Source organism: Rana temporaria, chromosome 5, assembly GCF_905171775.1.
Source record: "Rana temporaria chromosome 5, aRanTem1.1, whole genome shotgun sequence".
Lineage (NCBI taxonomy): Eukaryota > Metazoa > Chordata > Amphibia > Anura > Ranidae > Rana > Rana temporaria.
The window spans coordinates 213,449,858-213,465,607 of NC_053493.1; the positions used below are offsets into that span (position 1 = coordinate 213,449,858).

The 15,750-nt window shown below is 42.8% G+C and overlaps 1 protein-coding gene across 1 annotated transcript in view; it reads left to right on the forward strand.

The window, feature by feature from the left end:
- The window catches only part of RETREG1 (reticulophagy regulator 1), a 143,593-nt gene that overhangs the window by 16,356 nt on the left and 111,487 nt on the right, over positions 1-15,750 (forward strand). The window contains exon 3 of the mRNA XM_040353537.1: positions 5,107-5,137. Within this exon, the coding sequence (XP_040209471.1) occupies positions 5,107-5,137 (31 nt within the window). The remainder of the gene's footprint in view (positions 1-5,106; positions 5,138-15,750) is intronic.

Genomic DNA, 15,750 nt, shown 5'->3' on the forward strand with positions numbered 1-15,750 from the left:
TGAGCGCAGTACACTCGGGCACGTTCGGCCACGCTCGGCTCCTCTCGCATAAAGGCTAGGAGGCGGCACAGGGCGTGACCGCGAGCGGAGCCGAGCCTGGCCGAGTGTACCTGAGTGTACTGCGCTCGGTATATGTCGGCGGCGGCGTTCAAACACATCGCTGGAAGCGGGTATCGGGGTATATCGCGCACCCACGATTTTCCCTTAATTTTAAGGGGAACAAAGTGCGCGGTATACGCCGATTAAATACGGTACCTATAAAATATCTGGATCATTTATATCTTAAAAAACATAGGTTCCATGATTAACAATATCTCCTCATAGCTGACACCACATAATTTAATACACAATGGGGCAGATTCACGTAGCGCGGCGCATTCCTCCGTCCAGCGTAGCGTGTCTCTGATACGATACGCCGCTGTAACAGTATTTTTTTCATATCCTGAAAGGCGGCGTAAGGGCGCGCAATTCAAATGGATGTGATGGGGGCGTGTTTTAGGTAAATACGTCTTGACCCAACGTAAATTACGTTTTTTTCAACTGCGCATGCGCCGTCCGTGGGGGTATCCCAGTGCGCATGCTCGAAATTGAACCGGAACAAGCCAATGCTTACGACGGTGAAGTCATTCTACGCAAAGCCCTATTCGCGAACGACTTACGCAAACGACGTAACATTTTCAAAATTCGACGCGGGAACGACGGCCATACTTAACATAGGATACGCCTCATTTAGCAGGGGTAACTATACGCCGAAAAAAGCCTTACGGAAACGACGTAAAAAAAATGCGCCGGTCGTACGTTCGTGGATCGCCGTATCTAGCTAATTTGCATACTCGACGCAGAATTCGACAGAAACGCCACCTAGCGGCCAGCGTAAATATGCACCTACGATCCGATGGCATACTAAGACGTACGCCTGTCGGATCGAGCCCAGATTCAGTCGTATCTTGTTTTGTGGATACAAAACACAGATACGACGGGGGAACTTTGAAATTGCGCGGCGTAGATACGCCAGCGTAATTCGTTTGTGGATCTGGCCCAATGTGTATAAATGTATGCACAAATCACTTATATACCATACCTACTACTGTATGTATACATACAGTATATGTGTGCGTGTGTATGTATGTATGTGTGTGTGTATGTGTGTGTATATGTATATATATATATATATATATATATATATATATATATATATATATATATATATATATATATATATATATATATATATATATATATATATATAATATTAATAGACACTACAAATCTACAATATCTTCATATTCAGATAAAAAACAAATATATGTGTCAACCTACCCTACCAATGACCCTACCAATATGCAACAATACATCCAAGGTGGGCAAGGAATGGTCTAATCCTCTGGGGCGGACACTGGGACAGAGAGAAAGATCCGAACCACAATCAGCTGGAAGGCCCACCAAGGCTAGAGGCCAGACTTTTTTTTTATTCTTAAAGATGAGAGAAAACAAATGTATAAAATGGGGCATCAACCCCTCCACCAGATATAAGTGAGAAAAAGTTGCGCTACTGATATGAAACTAAAAGCAGCCAGCATCAACAATAAGACATATTGTAAACAAAGAGAAAAATAAATAGATGCAGCGCTGTAAAAAAACAAAAAAACAAATCTGTGACATAAAGTGAGAAGAGAGCAAATAAGATGTGTAACCAGGCTCAACCTCAAACCTTGTGTATACATATAATAAAACACAAACATATACAGAATACATGTGTGATTCACAAGTGTGAAGGAAATGTGTATAGTCCATAGGACAATGAAAAAATCATTGAGGACACGGAATGGACACTTCACATGAGTTCATATAGATGTTCAATGTCCCATTTTTCCAATACAAAACAATGGGGTGTTAACATTCTTGTGGAGATGTTCAGCAAACACAACACCCGGAAGAGTGATTCCAACACCAGGGAGGGGGAGAAAAGTAAACTCTTACTCCATGTAGTGGACACACTCGCCAGCGGCGGTGGGTCAGAAAAGCAGTGACAGATCCTTTCAGGCACATATACAGGTCGGAGTTCCTGCCAAGGGGAACTTCCTGTGTTCACGCCAGATCCAATGGATGTTGAAGGCTATGGCGTTAATAGTTCATTGAACCGTAAAACATTTTTTGCGTGGACTCGAGATCCATGTGTGTCTCAATCTTGGCCCAAAAATATCTTGTATTTCTGCAAATCCCAGGCTCTATAAAAAAAGAACAACAGAATGGTTCAGTATCTGCTGCAGACTGCAGATACTGGAGCTAGACTCCACACACAAATCATGTGGGAAACAAGGAAATAAGTGACCTCCACTTCCTGTAGTATCGTCCACCAGATCCACTACCTCACAGGGGACTTACATCCTGTTGTGTCCACTTTTTAATTGTATTCAGAATATGGCATAATTGGAGTGATCTAAATAAATAATGTATTGACAATTACCTCAAAGTTAAATGTTAAATATATCACCCCCGATCAATCCCACATATTCCTTTCGATATTTTGATTTAAATTTTTACCTATACATTGTAATGAGAGGGGACGAGAGAGAGGCGAGGAAGGGAAAAGAGGGCAAGGGATTTTTTTTTTGTTTTGTTTTTTTTTTTTTTTTTTTAGGGCTGTGGAAATTAAAGATTAATTCCTCGATTAACTGTAAATTTTTTTGATCGATCAAAATTGTTTTGATCGGTACTAGTGGTGCAAAGGATCGTAAATGATCTGTGATCCGAACGGGTCACCATATGTGGATCGGCACACCAAGTGATCCGCGGAGCTCCGCTGCTGCCTCGGCCATAGGAAAGGCCGAGGCTTCGGCCTAGCTCCCAGGGCGGCGGCCATCTTGGTCCACCCAGCGCGGCCTAGGTGAGCCTAGAGCTGCGTGCTGACGTCATCTGGTAAGACTAAGCAAGCACTAATCTTCCTATACAGTGGGGCAGATGTGGACCATATTACAGTGGGGGAGATGTCTGTGGATATTACAGTGGGGGAGATGTCTGTGGATATTACAGTGGGGGAGATGTCTGTGGATATTACAGTGGGGGGAGATGTCTGTGGATATTACAGTGGGGGAGATGTCTGTGGATATTACAGTGGGGGAGATGTCTGTGGATATTACAGTGGGGGAGATGTCTGTGGATATTACAGTGGGGAGATGTCTGTGCATATTACAGTGGGGGAGATGTCTGTGGATATTACAGTGGGGGAGATGTCTGTGGATATTACAGTGGGGGAGATGTCTGTGGATATTACAGTGGGGGAGATGTCTGTGGATATTACAGTGGGGGAGATGTCTGTGGATATTACAGTGGGGGAGATGTCTGTGGATATTACAGTGGGGGAGATGTCTGTGGATATTACAGTGAGGGAGATGTCTGTGGATATTACAGCGGGGGAGATGTCTGTGGATATTACAGTGGGGACTATATATGGTGCGTATGTGCGTTTTAATTAATCGATTAAAAAAAAATCGATTAGTCGAACAAGAACATTTTAATTAGTAACAGCCCTAGTTTTTTTTTTTTTTGGTTGCTTTGTTTATTTGTATATATTTGTTATTGGGCCTATGGTGTGTCCGACAGCAGCCATATTACATCATAGAGGTAGTCTCTCATCCCATTTTATAATTTTTATGTGATTAGCGGCCCTAAAAAAACATACAAGTAAAGGTGTGTACAGCTTTTTTAGGATATAAATGATCTCAATATTTCTTTAAGTGATAATAAAATGATGTATCATGTTATTGATATGTCAGCATAATTTTGTCAGTAAAGTCTGCATTTCTTTTTTCTTGGATGCATAGTTTCTAACAAAGGTTGTTTGTGTAATCAACGACTCCATGTCTTGCAGATAGACCCGTTCATGTTTCTATATCTGGAACATTGTGCTGTCATATTAGGCTGGGCATAGACAGAATGATATCTACCTGAGAATGATCGATGTGCAGATATCTGCTTGTCCTTGTACAACTCAAACAAGGACCAGGAACCTGCCACGATGATCGACTAACACAGATAGTGGAACATGTGCCGTACTTCTGATCTTTCACTTTAAAATCTCCTTTTATTGCTGATCCCCCATCCCCACATTTATTGTACAGGTATCATAGGGTTACGAAGTGAAGGGCAATCCCCCAATGGGGTGACAAACAGCAATAAAAGCTGAAGAAATGCTAATTCAACTCATCAGCACTTGTCTTGAACTGCTTTGTATGTATACGTTTTGATGCCTGCTCTTATTTGATGCCTGCTCAAAGAAAAAAAAAAAGGAAGCACACAGGGGCCCGGATTCTCGTACGAGTTACGCCGGCGTATCTCCAGATACGCCGTCGTAACTCTGAGTCCCAGCCGTTGTATCTATGCGCCTGATTCTTAGAATCAGTTACGCATAGATTTGTATTAGATCCGACCGGCGTAAGTCTCTTACGCCGTCGTATCTTAACTGCATATTTACGCTGGCCGGTAGGGGCGTGTACGCTGATTTACGCCTAGAAATATGTAAATCAGCTAGATACGCTAATTCACGAACGTACGCCCGGCCGACGCAGTACAGATACGCCGTTTACGTTGGGCTTTTCCCGGCGTAAAGTTACCCCTGCTATATGAGGCGTACATGCGGCGTACCAATGTTAAGTATGGACGTTGAATTTTGAAAATGTTACGTCGTTTGCGTAAGTCGTTCGCGAATAGGGCTGGGCGTCATTTACGTTCACGTCGAAAGCATTGGCTTCTTGCGGGTTAATTTGGAGCATGCGCACTGGGATACTTTCACGGCCGTTCGTAAAAAGCGTCATTTATGTGGGGGTCACATAAAATTTACATAACACGCCTACATCTACCACATTTGAATTAGGCGGGCTTACGCCGGCCTATTTACGCTACGCCGCCGCAACTTTCTTTTGAGAATACTGCACTTGCCTGTAAAAGTTGCGGAGGCGTAACGTAAATAGGATACGTTACGCAAGCACAAAGATACGCCATTCTACGTGAATCCGGGCCAGGGTGTTTATTTTCTAGTCTTTTTATGTTTAGGTAAGCAGAGCTTCCCTTTTTATGTTTAAAACATGTATGCTTGATTTTTTCTAGGTGCACAACTATGGAGAGGTATAGTCAAAAGGTATAGTGAATTTCGTTACATATCTTTATTATTCTGTAGTCCTTTCAATCTGATAATTATTAAAGTTTAATGTATGAAAATTCCCTTTATAATAAAGCCCATTCATTAGAGGCTCCTTGTGCTGCACAAAGATACAATAATGCATTATTAAAGTGTTTGTTACTCCAACATTTCATATTCCTGATATGTGTATGTTGTATTATGTAGTTGTGTTAAAAAGTATCCTGCTCTCTTTGTATTTCTTCCCTTGTGTGAAATGCCCGGTGATCCTACCAGTCCCCCTGCATTCCTTTTTCAAACTGACCACACCAGGCACATCCTTCCCAGTGTGGTCAGTTTTCTGGCTGTGGTGGGAGAATAGCCTGCCTGTCCTCCAATGTTCAGACTTGTGCTGACACCACCCCCCACACACGCAACTTATCAACAGGAAGATCAGTGTATTGCTCTTTCTCTGCCTTCTGCTGACACCCCCTTCCCCTGCAGTCTACACTTTCACCTCTCTAAGCCCCTTTTTACAGCTAAACAGAGGTCATGTGATCACTTATAGGAAAAAAAAATATATATATATATATATATATATATATACATACATACATACATACATACATACATACATACATACATACATACATACATACATACATACATACATACATACATACAGTGACTTAAAAAACTATTCATACCCCTTGACATTTTCCACATTTTGTCATGTGATAGACCAACACAAAGTGGCACATAATGAAGGAAAATGATAAATGGTTTTCAATTTTTTTTTACAAATAAATATCTGAAAAGTGTGGTGTGCATTTGTAAATCGAACCCAGAGATCTTTTGACAGTGCTTTGCCCCCCGTATTTGATTGTTAGCTTCAGTTGCACTAACAGGGACTGAAATGTTCCAGGACAGCTCTTTTCATGCTGAGCTAATTTAAATGATTACAGTTGAAAATCCAATGGATTTGTGTGCCATCAAGAAGGCGGTTAGCTACTGTACACCTTATTGAGTTTACAAGTAATTTTTTGGAGGAGGGGGGGTGATCTTTTTCAACTCAGTGATTCCGTTTTTGAATTTTTCCTTTTTTTTTTTTCCCCTCTGACATGGTGTTAAATCTTTCATGTGGCTGTTCTAAGTTTCATAGTAAATACAGCTGAATAAAACAAAATGCTCACCCAAGCCCGTTTCTCCACTCATATTCAGTCCCTGATGCTGGTATCTTAACTGTGGGCATCCGGCTGTGACAGCTTGTGGCTTCACAGCCGGGTGCCCACTGCGCATGCGCGAGTCGCACTGCACATTGTAAATGGACACACCACAGGTCCCAGAAGACTGAGGGAAGGAGGAGAACTTCCACTCGGATCTCCTAGGTGATTGACCTGAGCAGAAGTGGGAGCAGATACCAGTCAAAACCAGGTACCCCCCCCCCCCACACACACACACAAAAAAAGTGTAATTTATGAAAGAGGAGAGGGGAGGAGGCCTTAAAGTGTAACTTTCTTATTTTGGGTGAAGCTCTGCTTTAAGTCCAGCTTTCTGACCATGTTTTTATGTTTTCAGATTGAAACATGAATTGTCCACAGCTCCCCACCCTCAAACCACCCTCTTTCCCCACTTACAGAATCCTGTGTTTTTTTACCCTGCTGGCTCCTGTTATTATATGAATTTGGCACAGCCATGCGTGACTCTGCTTGCAAAGTCATGCCATATGTTCACAGATATCTGCCACAGTGTTGTTCTCAATGGAACTCACGTTCTGTGATGTCACTGGATTTGTAGTCCATTGATATTTCCTTTAGCTCTGTAGCTGATGGTACTGAGCTGGAAAAAGAGTCCACAGAAGCCGAGCACCCATATACCACTAATTGTGGTTACAATGCTTTGCTGGTTTAAAGGCAAAAAAAAAATGCACATTTTTGCAATATGGGCACATTTATTATTATTATTATTATTATTATTATTATTATTATTATTATTATTATTATTTGAGTGTATTTTATTAATTATTTTTATGAACATGGAATTTTCCTTTTACAAAAAAAAAAAAAAATATATGAATTGGCTTACGTCTTTAACCACTTAAGCCCCGGACCAATATGCAGCCTAAAGACCCAAGGTGTTTTTACAGTTCGGGACTGCGTCGCTTTAACAGACAATTGCGCGGTCGTGCGACGTGGCTCCCAAACAAAATTGGCGTCCTTTTTTCCCCACAAATAGAGCTTTCTTTTGGTGGTATTTGATCACATCTGCGGTTTTTAGTTTTTGCGCTATAAACAAAAATAGAGCGACAATTTTGAAAAAAAAGCAATATTTTTTACTTTTTGCTGTAATAAATATCCCCCAAAAACATATATAAAAACATTTTTTTTCCTCAGTTTAGGCCGATACGTATTCTTCTACCTATTTTTAGTAAAAAAAATCGCAATAAGCGTTTATCGATTGGTTTGCGCAAAATTTATAGTGTTTACAAAATAGGGGATAGTTTTATTGCATTTTTATTTTTTATTTTTTTTTTACTACTAATGGCGGCGATCAGCAATTTTTTTCGTGACTGCGACATTATGGCGGACACTTCGGACAATTTTGACACATTTTTGGGACCATTGTCATTTTCACAGCAAAAAATGCATTTAAATTGCATTCTTTATTGTGAAAATGACAGTTGCAGTTTGGGAGTTAACCACAGGTGGCGCTGTAGGAGTTAGGGTGCACCTAGTATGTGTTTACAACTGTTTGGGGGTGTGGCTGTAGGAATGACGTCATCGATCGTGTCTTCCCTATAAAGGGAATGACGCGATCGATGCGCCGCCATAGTGAAGGACGGGGAAGCCGTGTTTACACACGGCTCTCCTCGTTCTTCAGCTCCGGGGAGCGATCGCGACGGAGCGGCTATAAACAAATAGCCGCGCCGTGGTCCCGGATCGCTCCCCGAGCGGACCCGACCGCCGCATGTAGCGGGGGGGGTCCCGATCGGACCCCCCACCCGCTAATAGGCGAGGACGTACCCATACGCCCATGTGCCTGTACGTGCCATATTGTGGACGTATATGTACATGGGCTGGTCCTTAAGTGGTTAAAGTTTTTCTTTTTGCATACTTATGATTGGGAGCAGGGCGCTACACAATGACCAGGCGCTATGTCAAATTTAGAGGGTGTCTGAGCTGGTAGTTTAGCTCAGACTCTGTTAATTGAGGTAAATCAACCTCTGTTCTGGCTATGGCTGTGTCTGGTTTTCCCTTTGTTTGCCTAAAGGTGGTGGCACCGCCACAGGCCAATGTTGGAACTAAGGCAAGCCATGGTGTATTGGGTGTCTTTCCTCGGGAACAGACTTGTGGGAGTGGTCTCCCCGCTTCGCATGCTGGGGAAGGATACTTAAGGGGCAGACGCCATTTTACGGGGGCCCTTTTTCGCCTCATGGCCCGCCTGGCGCGAGGTATGTGTCGCGTGATTTTTTTTAGCCTCGGGACCATGCTGGCCCGAGGCTGCATTTCGGCCCTGGTAGGCCCAGTTACCCTGACTGGGGCCTACGCCATGGAGGTGACCCTGTGTTGTCTGTCCTGTGGGAGAAAGCCACTCAATGGAGGAAGCCAGGGGAGGACCTGTATTGGAAAGGACCGAGCGGTAGGCTGGTACTTTGGAAGAGGCCTGGTAACTTATTGAAGGATGCACCATAGCCTACAATACCTTACAGTGTGCCAGGTTGGCTTAAAGGCTCTAGAACTGTAAGGCTGGATCTCCATGGTATCAAGTCCTGTGGTGGAGGATTCCGGAATTCCTCATCTGAACTTGCAACCAGTCTGTGGCAGAGACTGAGATTATCCTTGTCCGTGCATCATCCCGGCTGCTAGGCCAGGTGAGAGGGGCCTATCCGGGTGAGCAATACCCACTCGAGAGAAAGTGGCGAGTGTGACTGAAGTTTAGCAATTCCCCACTGATCTGTTTTGTGCGCCTGAACCTTCCATTGATCCTTCACCCCTCTACTTCTACAATTTGTTTGAAAATAAAAGCGAAAGAAAAGGAACTATAACTTGTGGACATTGAACTTTTTGCTGACTCTCAACCCCTAGATGATGAGGAACGAGGCAACGTGCAAGGCCCAAAACTAACCAGCCGCTCCTACGGGGGTAGTGCTACAATTGCATGATTTGAAGTGAAAACAATTTCTACTTATTCAGAGCTAAGTGAGCGTTCATTTTGCTAAATGGGCATTCCTGATACATATCTGAATTACAAAGTTTGTAATAGGTTGGCATTTTTATCTTGCATGTCCCAGACGGTGTCCTCATATTACCCCTGTACAGCATCTGCCAATAGTCTCTGTATATTCTGGAAGCTCATGTGTGGATTAAGTTCCATCATTAACGTCTGTTCATTAGAACCAACTTTCCTCGTAACTCAGTTCTGAGAACTACTGTACTACGTCTGCACTATTTTTAAAGTTATAAAGTATGATATAGTACATGTTATGCTACAAAGCTTGCACTATAGATTTTGGTGTTCGGTAAGGCCTAGCGCAGTAACTCACAGCAACTTATTATAATTCACCTTTCACTTGATCGAGCTGAGTGAAATACAATGTGAATGCCATGGTATGGTCTTAAAGAAAATATGTACTGAGGAAAACATGTTGGTTGCTGCTGATGATCTTGTTCCTAAAATGCTAGTTACCTGGCTGTCTCTGGCTCCAATTTTTTAGGTCACTGATCCATATTAAGTATGTCTCCAGGTGTCTAAGCAAATTAGTGGAAGCTCCACATCATAAGTCAATTTTCTTTAATGATGTCATGTTAAAGTTGTACACAACAACCAACGTGTTTCGGGGGTTAGACCCCCTTCATCAGGGCTATATTACAAAATAATAATGTAACTGAATTAAACATTTCTATGACCTATATGGTGCTTCCAATACTTCTTTTACACTCTTTGACTTCTCTTAGAACCCCTGTAGGGGGCACTGCATTATGTGTGACATGCTGATCCATTGGCAGTGACTAAAGGTTTTAAAGCCAAGAAAGTCAGCATGACAGTCAGGATTTGCAGAATGAGAACTCGGCAATGCCAGTCTCTGTGTTTCTCTTAACAAAGTCTTGTTTTAACCACTAGCCGACCAGCCGCTGCCTTTATACTGCAGCAGGTTGGCTCTTCTGGGCAAATCGCCGTAGCTGTACGTTGGCCCTTTAAATAGCCTTATCGGGCGCACACACGCCCACCGAATGATGTAGGAGCTGATGCACATGCCCGGTGGCTGGGATGTCCGCTGGGCGATGTCTGCCGCTGTAGAAATGTCAATGATCCCAAAAAAGTGTCCGATCTGTCTGCTGCAATGTGGCAGTCCTGCTAAAAATCGCAGATAGCCGCCATTACTAGTAAAAAAAAAAAAAAATCTATCCCCCTATTTTGTAGATGCTATTACTTTTGCGCAAATCAATCAATATACGTTTATTGTGATTTTTCTTTTTACCAAGAATATGTAGAAGAATAAATATCGACCTAAACTGATGAATACATTTGTTTAAAAAAAAAAAATGTGGGGATATTTATTATAGCAAAACGTAAAAAATATTGGCTTTTTTTTCCAAATTTACGCTTTTTTTGATTTTATAGCACAAAAAGTTTAAACCGCAGAGGTGATCAAACACCACCAAAAGAAATCTCTATTTGTGGAAAAAAAGGACATCAATTTTGTTTGGGTGCAATGTGACATGACTGCGCAATTGTCAGTTAAAGGAACGCAGTGCCGTATTGCAAAAAATGGCCTGGTCATTAAGGGGGCAAATCCTTCCGGGGCTGAAGTGGTTAACCATAGCTCCCAGTTGTCCCTCATTTGGAGCGTCTGTTCCTCTTTTGATACCAAATCCCTCAAAGGCCTCTCTATCCCCCATTAGTCCGTCTTTTGGTCTTATCTGTGGATGTCTATAAAAGTACATCATTTAATTACCAAAAAAGTTATCCAACATTAAATCTCTCATCCATATTCTATGTCAGGGGTCTCCAAACTGCGGCCCTGGGGCTGAATGCGGCCCTTTGCTTGCCTTTATCTGGCCCTTGGGGACATTTTTCTTCCACTGATACGAGACACTATTCCTCCCTCTGATACCAATGATGGGGTATTATTTCTCTCATTGAATCCAGCGATAAGGCACTATTAATCCCACTAGCCCCAACAATAAGGGACTATTCCTCCCGTTGACACCAATGATGGGGCTCTATTGCTCAAACTGACACCAACAATGGTGCACTATTCCTTCCTCTGACACCAATGATGGGGCACTATTAATCCCACTGACACCAATGATGGGGCACTATTCCTTCCACTGACACCAACGATAGGGCACTATTCAGCCCACTGACACCAATGATGGGGCACTATTCCTTCCACTGACACCAACGATAGGGCACTATTCAGCCCACTGACACGCCCTAATACCAAAGATGCATTGTTTACTCCCACTGATGCCAGGGTACTTCTTTACTCCCGATGACCACAGTTCGGCCCTCCTAAAGTCTGGAGGATATTAAACTGGCCCTTTGTTTAGAAAGTTTGGAGACCCCTGTTCTATGTCATTGCTATTATTACTTTTAAAACTAATAGAAAGTAAAAGTCGTGGTGAAAATTTTACACTTGTGGGTTCAACCAATCATTTTTGGTTCACTAAATCTAAATAGTCCTCATAAAGGGGTCATGTCTTATGCCCACATACTGTCTGCTAAAAAGGTGTCCCTCATTCTCTGTCCATCAAGTTGGGACGTACAGTATGCAGTAACTAAAAGACGATCAAACTTGTATCAATCTAAATCTTCCAGCAGGAGGCAGCATTGTAGGAAACCTGTGCATCACTCTATATGAACTATGGCACAAGAAAGCACATCTAGTAACAGATATTATTGTCAAGTATACTAGTATTATAAATATCGCAATCAGGTAAGAATTCAGTAAAAAATGGCTATGTAAGATTTATGTAATTTAAATTTGATAATGTTTTTAATAAATATTATCATGATACCCTAAAACATGTATCCCTGATTGGCTCCTTGCTAATGGGAACTGTATAATACAGCATATGTTCTGAACGTCTGGTGCTGTGTATGCATATGTAAGCCCTAAAGCCCAAAAAATCAATCCACTGTCAGGGTTAACTGCTTGTAGACAAGATTTATGGTACTTACCTGATCCTCTGCTTCTCTGAGCTGATGGACCAGTCCATGCAGTGTCTTCTCCCCCATGCTCTAGTGGTCTAAGGTTCTGATGCCATCAAGGCTTATGCTGGGTGCATAGCCCGGCATTGGGCGTGATGACTACAAAAGACTGTCCACCGCCAGAGCATATGGAACACCACATGTTCGAGGAACATAGAATGGGTTAAGTAAATGTGTTTTAAGGCTCCATTTACATTAGCGCATCTCACAATTTCCAGTGCGACTTTGGAACGTGACTTTGGTGTGATTTTACATATTCTGGATGAAAGTCGCATCAGGTAGTGCAGGCACCATTTTAAAGTTTCTGCAACTTTAAGTCACAGCCTTTAAAAAGGTGCCTGTACTACTTTGGTGTGACTTTCATCCAGAGAATGTAAAGTCGGATGAAAAATGCACCAAAAATCACATCAAAGTCACACTGGAACAAGTGGCATTGAAAAGAATGGTGTGTGATGTGTCATGTGACTTTGATGTCAAAAGTCGCATGACAAAGCATGTGTGAATGGAGCTTTACTCTCCCTAGTATAAACAAGCACAGTATATACAATATACCATTATTGCAGTTCAGGGTTCCTGCAGTTAAAGATATTCTATAGTCCCAGGGCCATAGAACTTTTTTTTCTGGGGGGGGGGGGGTTCCTGTGGTGAATTGCGCCAACAATGGTGAAAGCATAAAAACTTTGGCTTACTCACTGTGTATACGGTAACATATGGCACAGTCCTTGTACCTACAAAATATGCTTTAACTGCTACCCCATGAGTTAGTCTTATCGGACACATACAAACCTAAACACGGGTAAGCTGTGTGCAGGAAAGCACACAGCTTACCTTCAGGAAGAAATGTATCAACATAGTCTGACTACTGGTCAACCAGCAATTGTTGTACAATATAGCATAAAGCATACGGAGTGCAGGGGTTAGAAGTATGTGCACAGAGTGCAGTGTCAGGAATATGTCATATAAAGCCTAGGCTACAGAGTGCAGTGATCAGGAGTATGTGATATAAAGCCTAGGCTGCAGAGAGAAGTGGTCAGGAGTATGTGATAGAAAGCGTAGGATACAGAGTGCAGTGATCAGGAGTATGTGATAGAAAGCCTAGGCTACAGAGTGCAGTGGTCAGGAGTATGTGAAGGAAAGCATAGGATACAGAGTGCAGTGGTCAGGAGTATGTGATAGAAAGCATAGGATACAGAGTGCAGTGGTCAGGAGTATGTGATAGAAAGCGTAGGATACAGAGTGCAGTGGTCAGGAGTATGTGATAGAAAGCGTAGGATACAGAGTGCAGTGGTCAGGAGTATGTGATAGAAAGCATAGGATACAGAGTGCAGTGGTCAGGAGTATGTGATAGAAAGCATAGGATACAGAGTGCAGTGGTCAGGAGTATGTGATAGAAAGCATAGGATACAGAGTGCAGTGGTCAGGAGTATGTGATAGAAAGCCTAGGCTACAGAGTGCAGTGGTCAGGAGTATGTGATAGAAAGCGTAGGATACAGAGTGCAGTGGTCAGGAGTATGTGATAGAAAGCATAGGATACAGAGTGCAGTGGTCAGGAGTATGTGATAGAAAGCGTAGGATACAGAGTGCAGTGGTCAGGAGTATGTGATAGAATGCCTAGGCTACAGAGTGCAGTGGTCAGGAGTATGTGATAGAAAGCGTAGGATACAGAGTGCAGTGGTCAGGAGTATGTGATAGAAAGCATAGGATACAGAGTGCAGTGGTCAGGAGTATGTGATAGAAAGCATAGGATACAGAGTGCAGTGGTCAGGAGTATGTGATAGAAAGCATAGGATACAGAGTGCAGTGGTCAGGAGTATGTGATAGAAAGCATAGGATACAGAGTGCAGTGGTCAGGAGTATGTGATAGAAAGCATAGGATACAGAGTGCAGTGGTCAGGAGTATGTGATAGAAAGCCTAGGATACAGAGTGCAGTGGTCAGGAGTATGTGATAGAAAGCATAGGATACAGAGTGCAGTGGTCAGGAGTATGTGATAGAAAGCATAGGATACAGAGTGCAGTGGTCAGGAGTATGTGATAGAAAGCCTAGGCTACAGAGTGCAGTGGTCAGGAGTATGTGATAGAAAGCCTAGGCTACAGAGTGCAGTGGTCAGGAGTATGTGATAGAAAGCATAGGATACAGAGTGCAGTGGTCAGGAGTATGTGATAGAAAGCATAGGATACAGAGTGCAGTGGTCAGGAGTATGTGATAGAAAGCGTAGGATACAGAGTGCAGTGGTCAGGAGTATGTGATAGAATGCCTAGGCTACAGAGTGCAGTGGTCAGGAGTATGTGATAGAAAGCGTAGGATACAGAGTGCAGTGGTCAGGAGTATGTGATAGAAAGCATCGGATACAGAGTGCAGTGGTCAGGAGTATGTGATAGAAAGCATAGGATACAGAGTGCAGTGGTCAGGAGTATGTGATAGAAAGCATAGGATACAGAGTGCAGTGGTCAGGAGTATGTGATAGAAAGCATAGGATACAGAGTGCAGTGGTCAGGAGTATGTGATAGAAAGCATAGGATACAGAGTGCAGTGGTCAGGAGTATGTGATAGAAAGCCTAGGCTACAGAGTGCAGTGGTCAGGAGTATGTGATAGAAAGCGTAGGATACAGAGTGCAGTGGTCAGGAGTATGTGATAGAAAGCGTAGGATACAGAGTGCAGTGGTCAGGAGTATGTGATAGAAAGCGTAGGATACAGAGTGCAGTGGTCAGGAGTATGTGATAGAAAGCATAGGATACAGAGTGCAGTGGTCAGGAGTATGTGATAGAAAGCGTAGGATACAGAGTGCAGTGGTCAGGAGTATGTGATAGAAAGCCTAGGCTACAGAGTGCAGTGGTCAGGAGTATGTGATAGAAAGCATAGGATACAGAGTGCAGTGGTCAGGAGTATGTGATAGAAAGCATAGGATACAGAGTGCAGTGGTCAGGAGTATGTGATAGAAAGCCTAGGCTACAGAGTGCAGTGGTCAGGAGTATGTGATAGAAAGCATAGGATACAGAGTGCAGTGGTCAGGAGTATGTTTTATACAACATAGCATACAGATTGCAGGGTCAGGAGTGTGTCATATACAGCTAGTGTACAGAGTAGTGGTAAGTAACCTATTGGAACCACCCATACTGGAATGATTGGTATGGCGTGATCATTTAGCAGGAAAAAACGTATGCAGAAAACATTTTTATCATTCTCCAAAATGCATTGTTCTAGTACTCTATGCCGGAATTGGTTTTTAATTTACCGTCAATTGTTTAGTGTCATTTATAAACCTGTGGCAGTGCTAACAGACATGTGCAGTAACTCCTGGAAGCAGCAGGATGCTGCTGAAGACTAGAGGGGGTATTGTATAGATCAGGGGTGTCAAACTCAATTTCATTGTGGGCCGCATCAGCATTATGATTGTTCTCAAAAGTGCCGGTTGTATC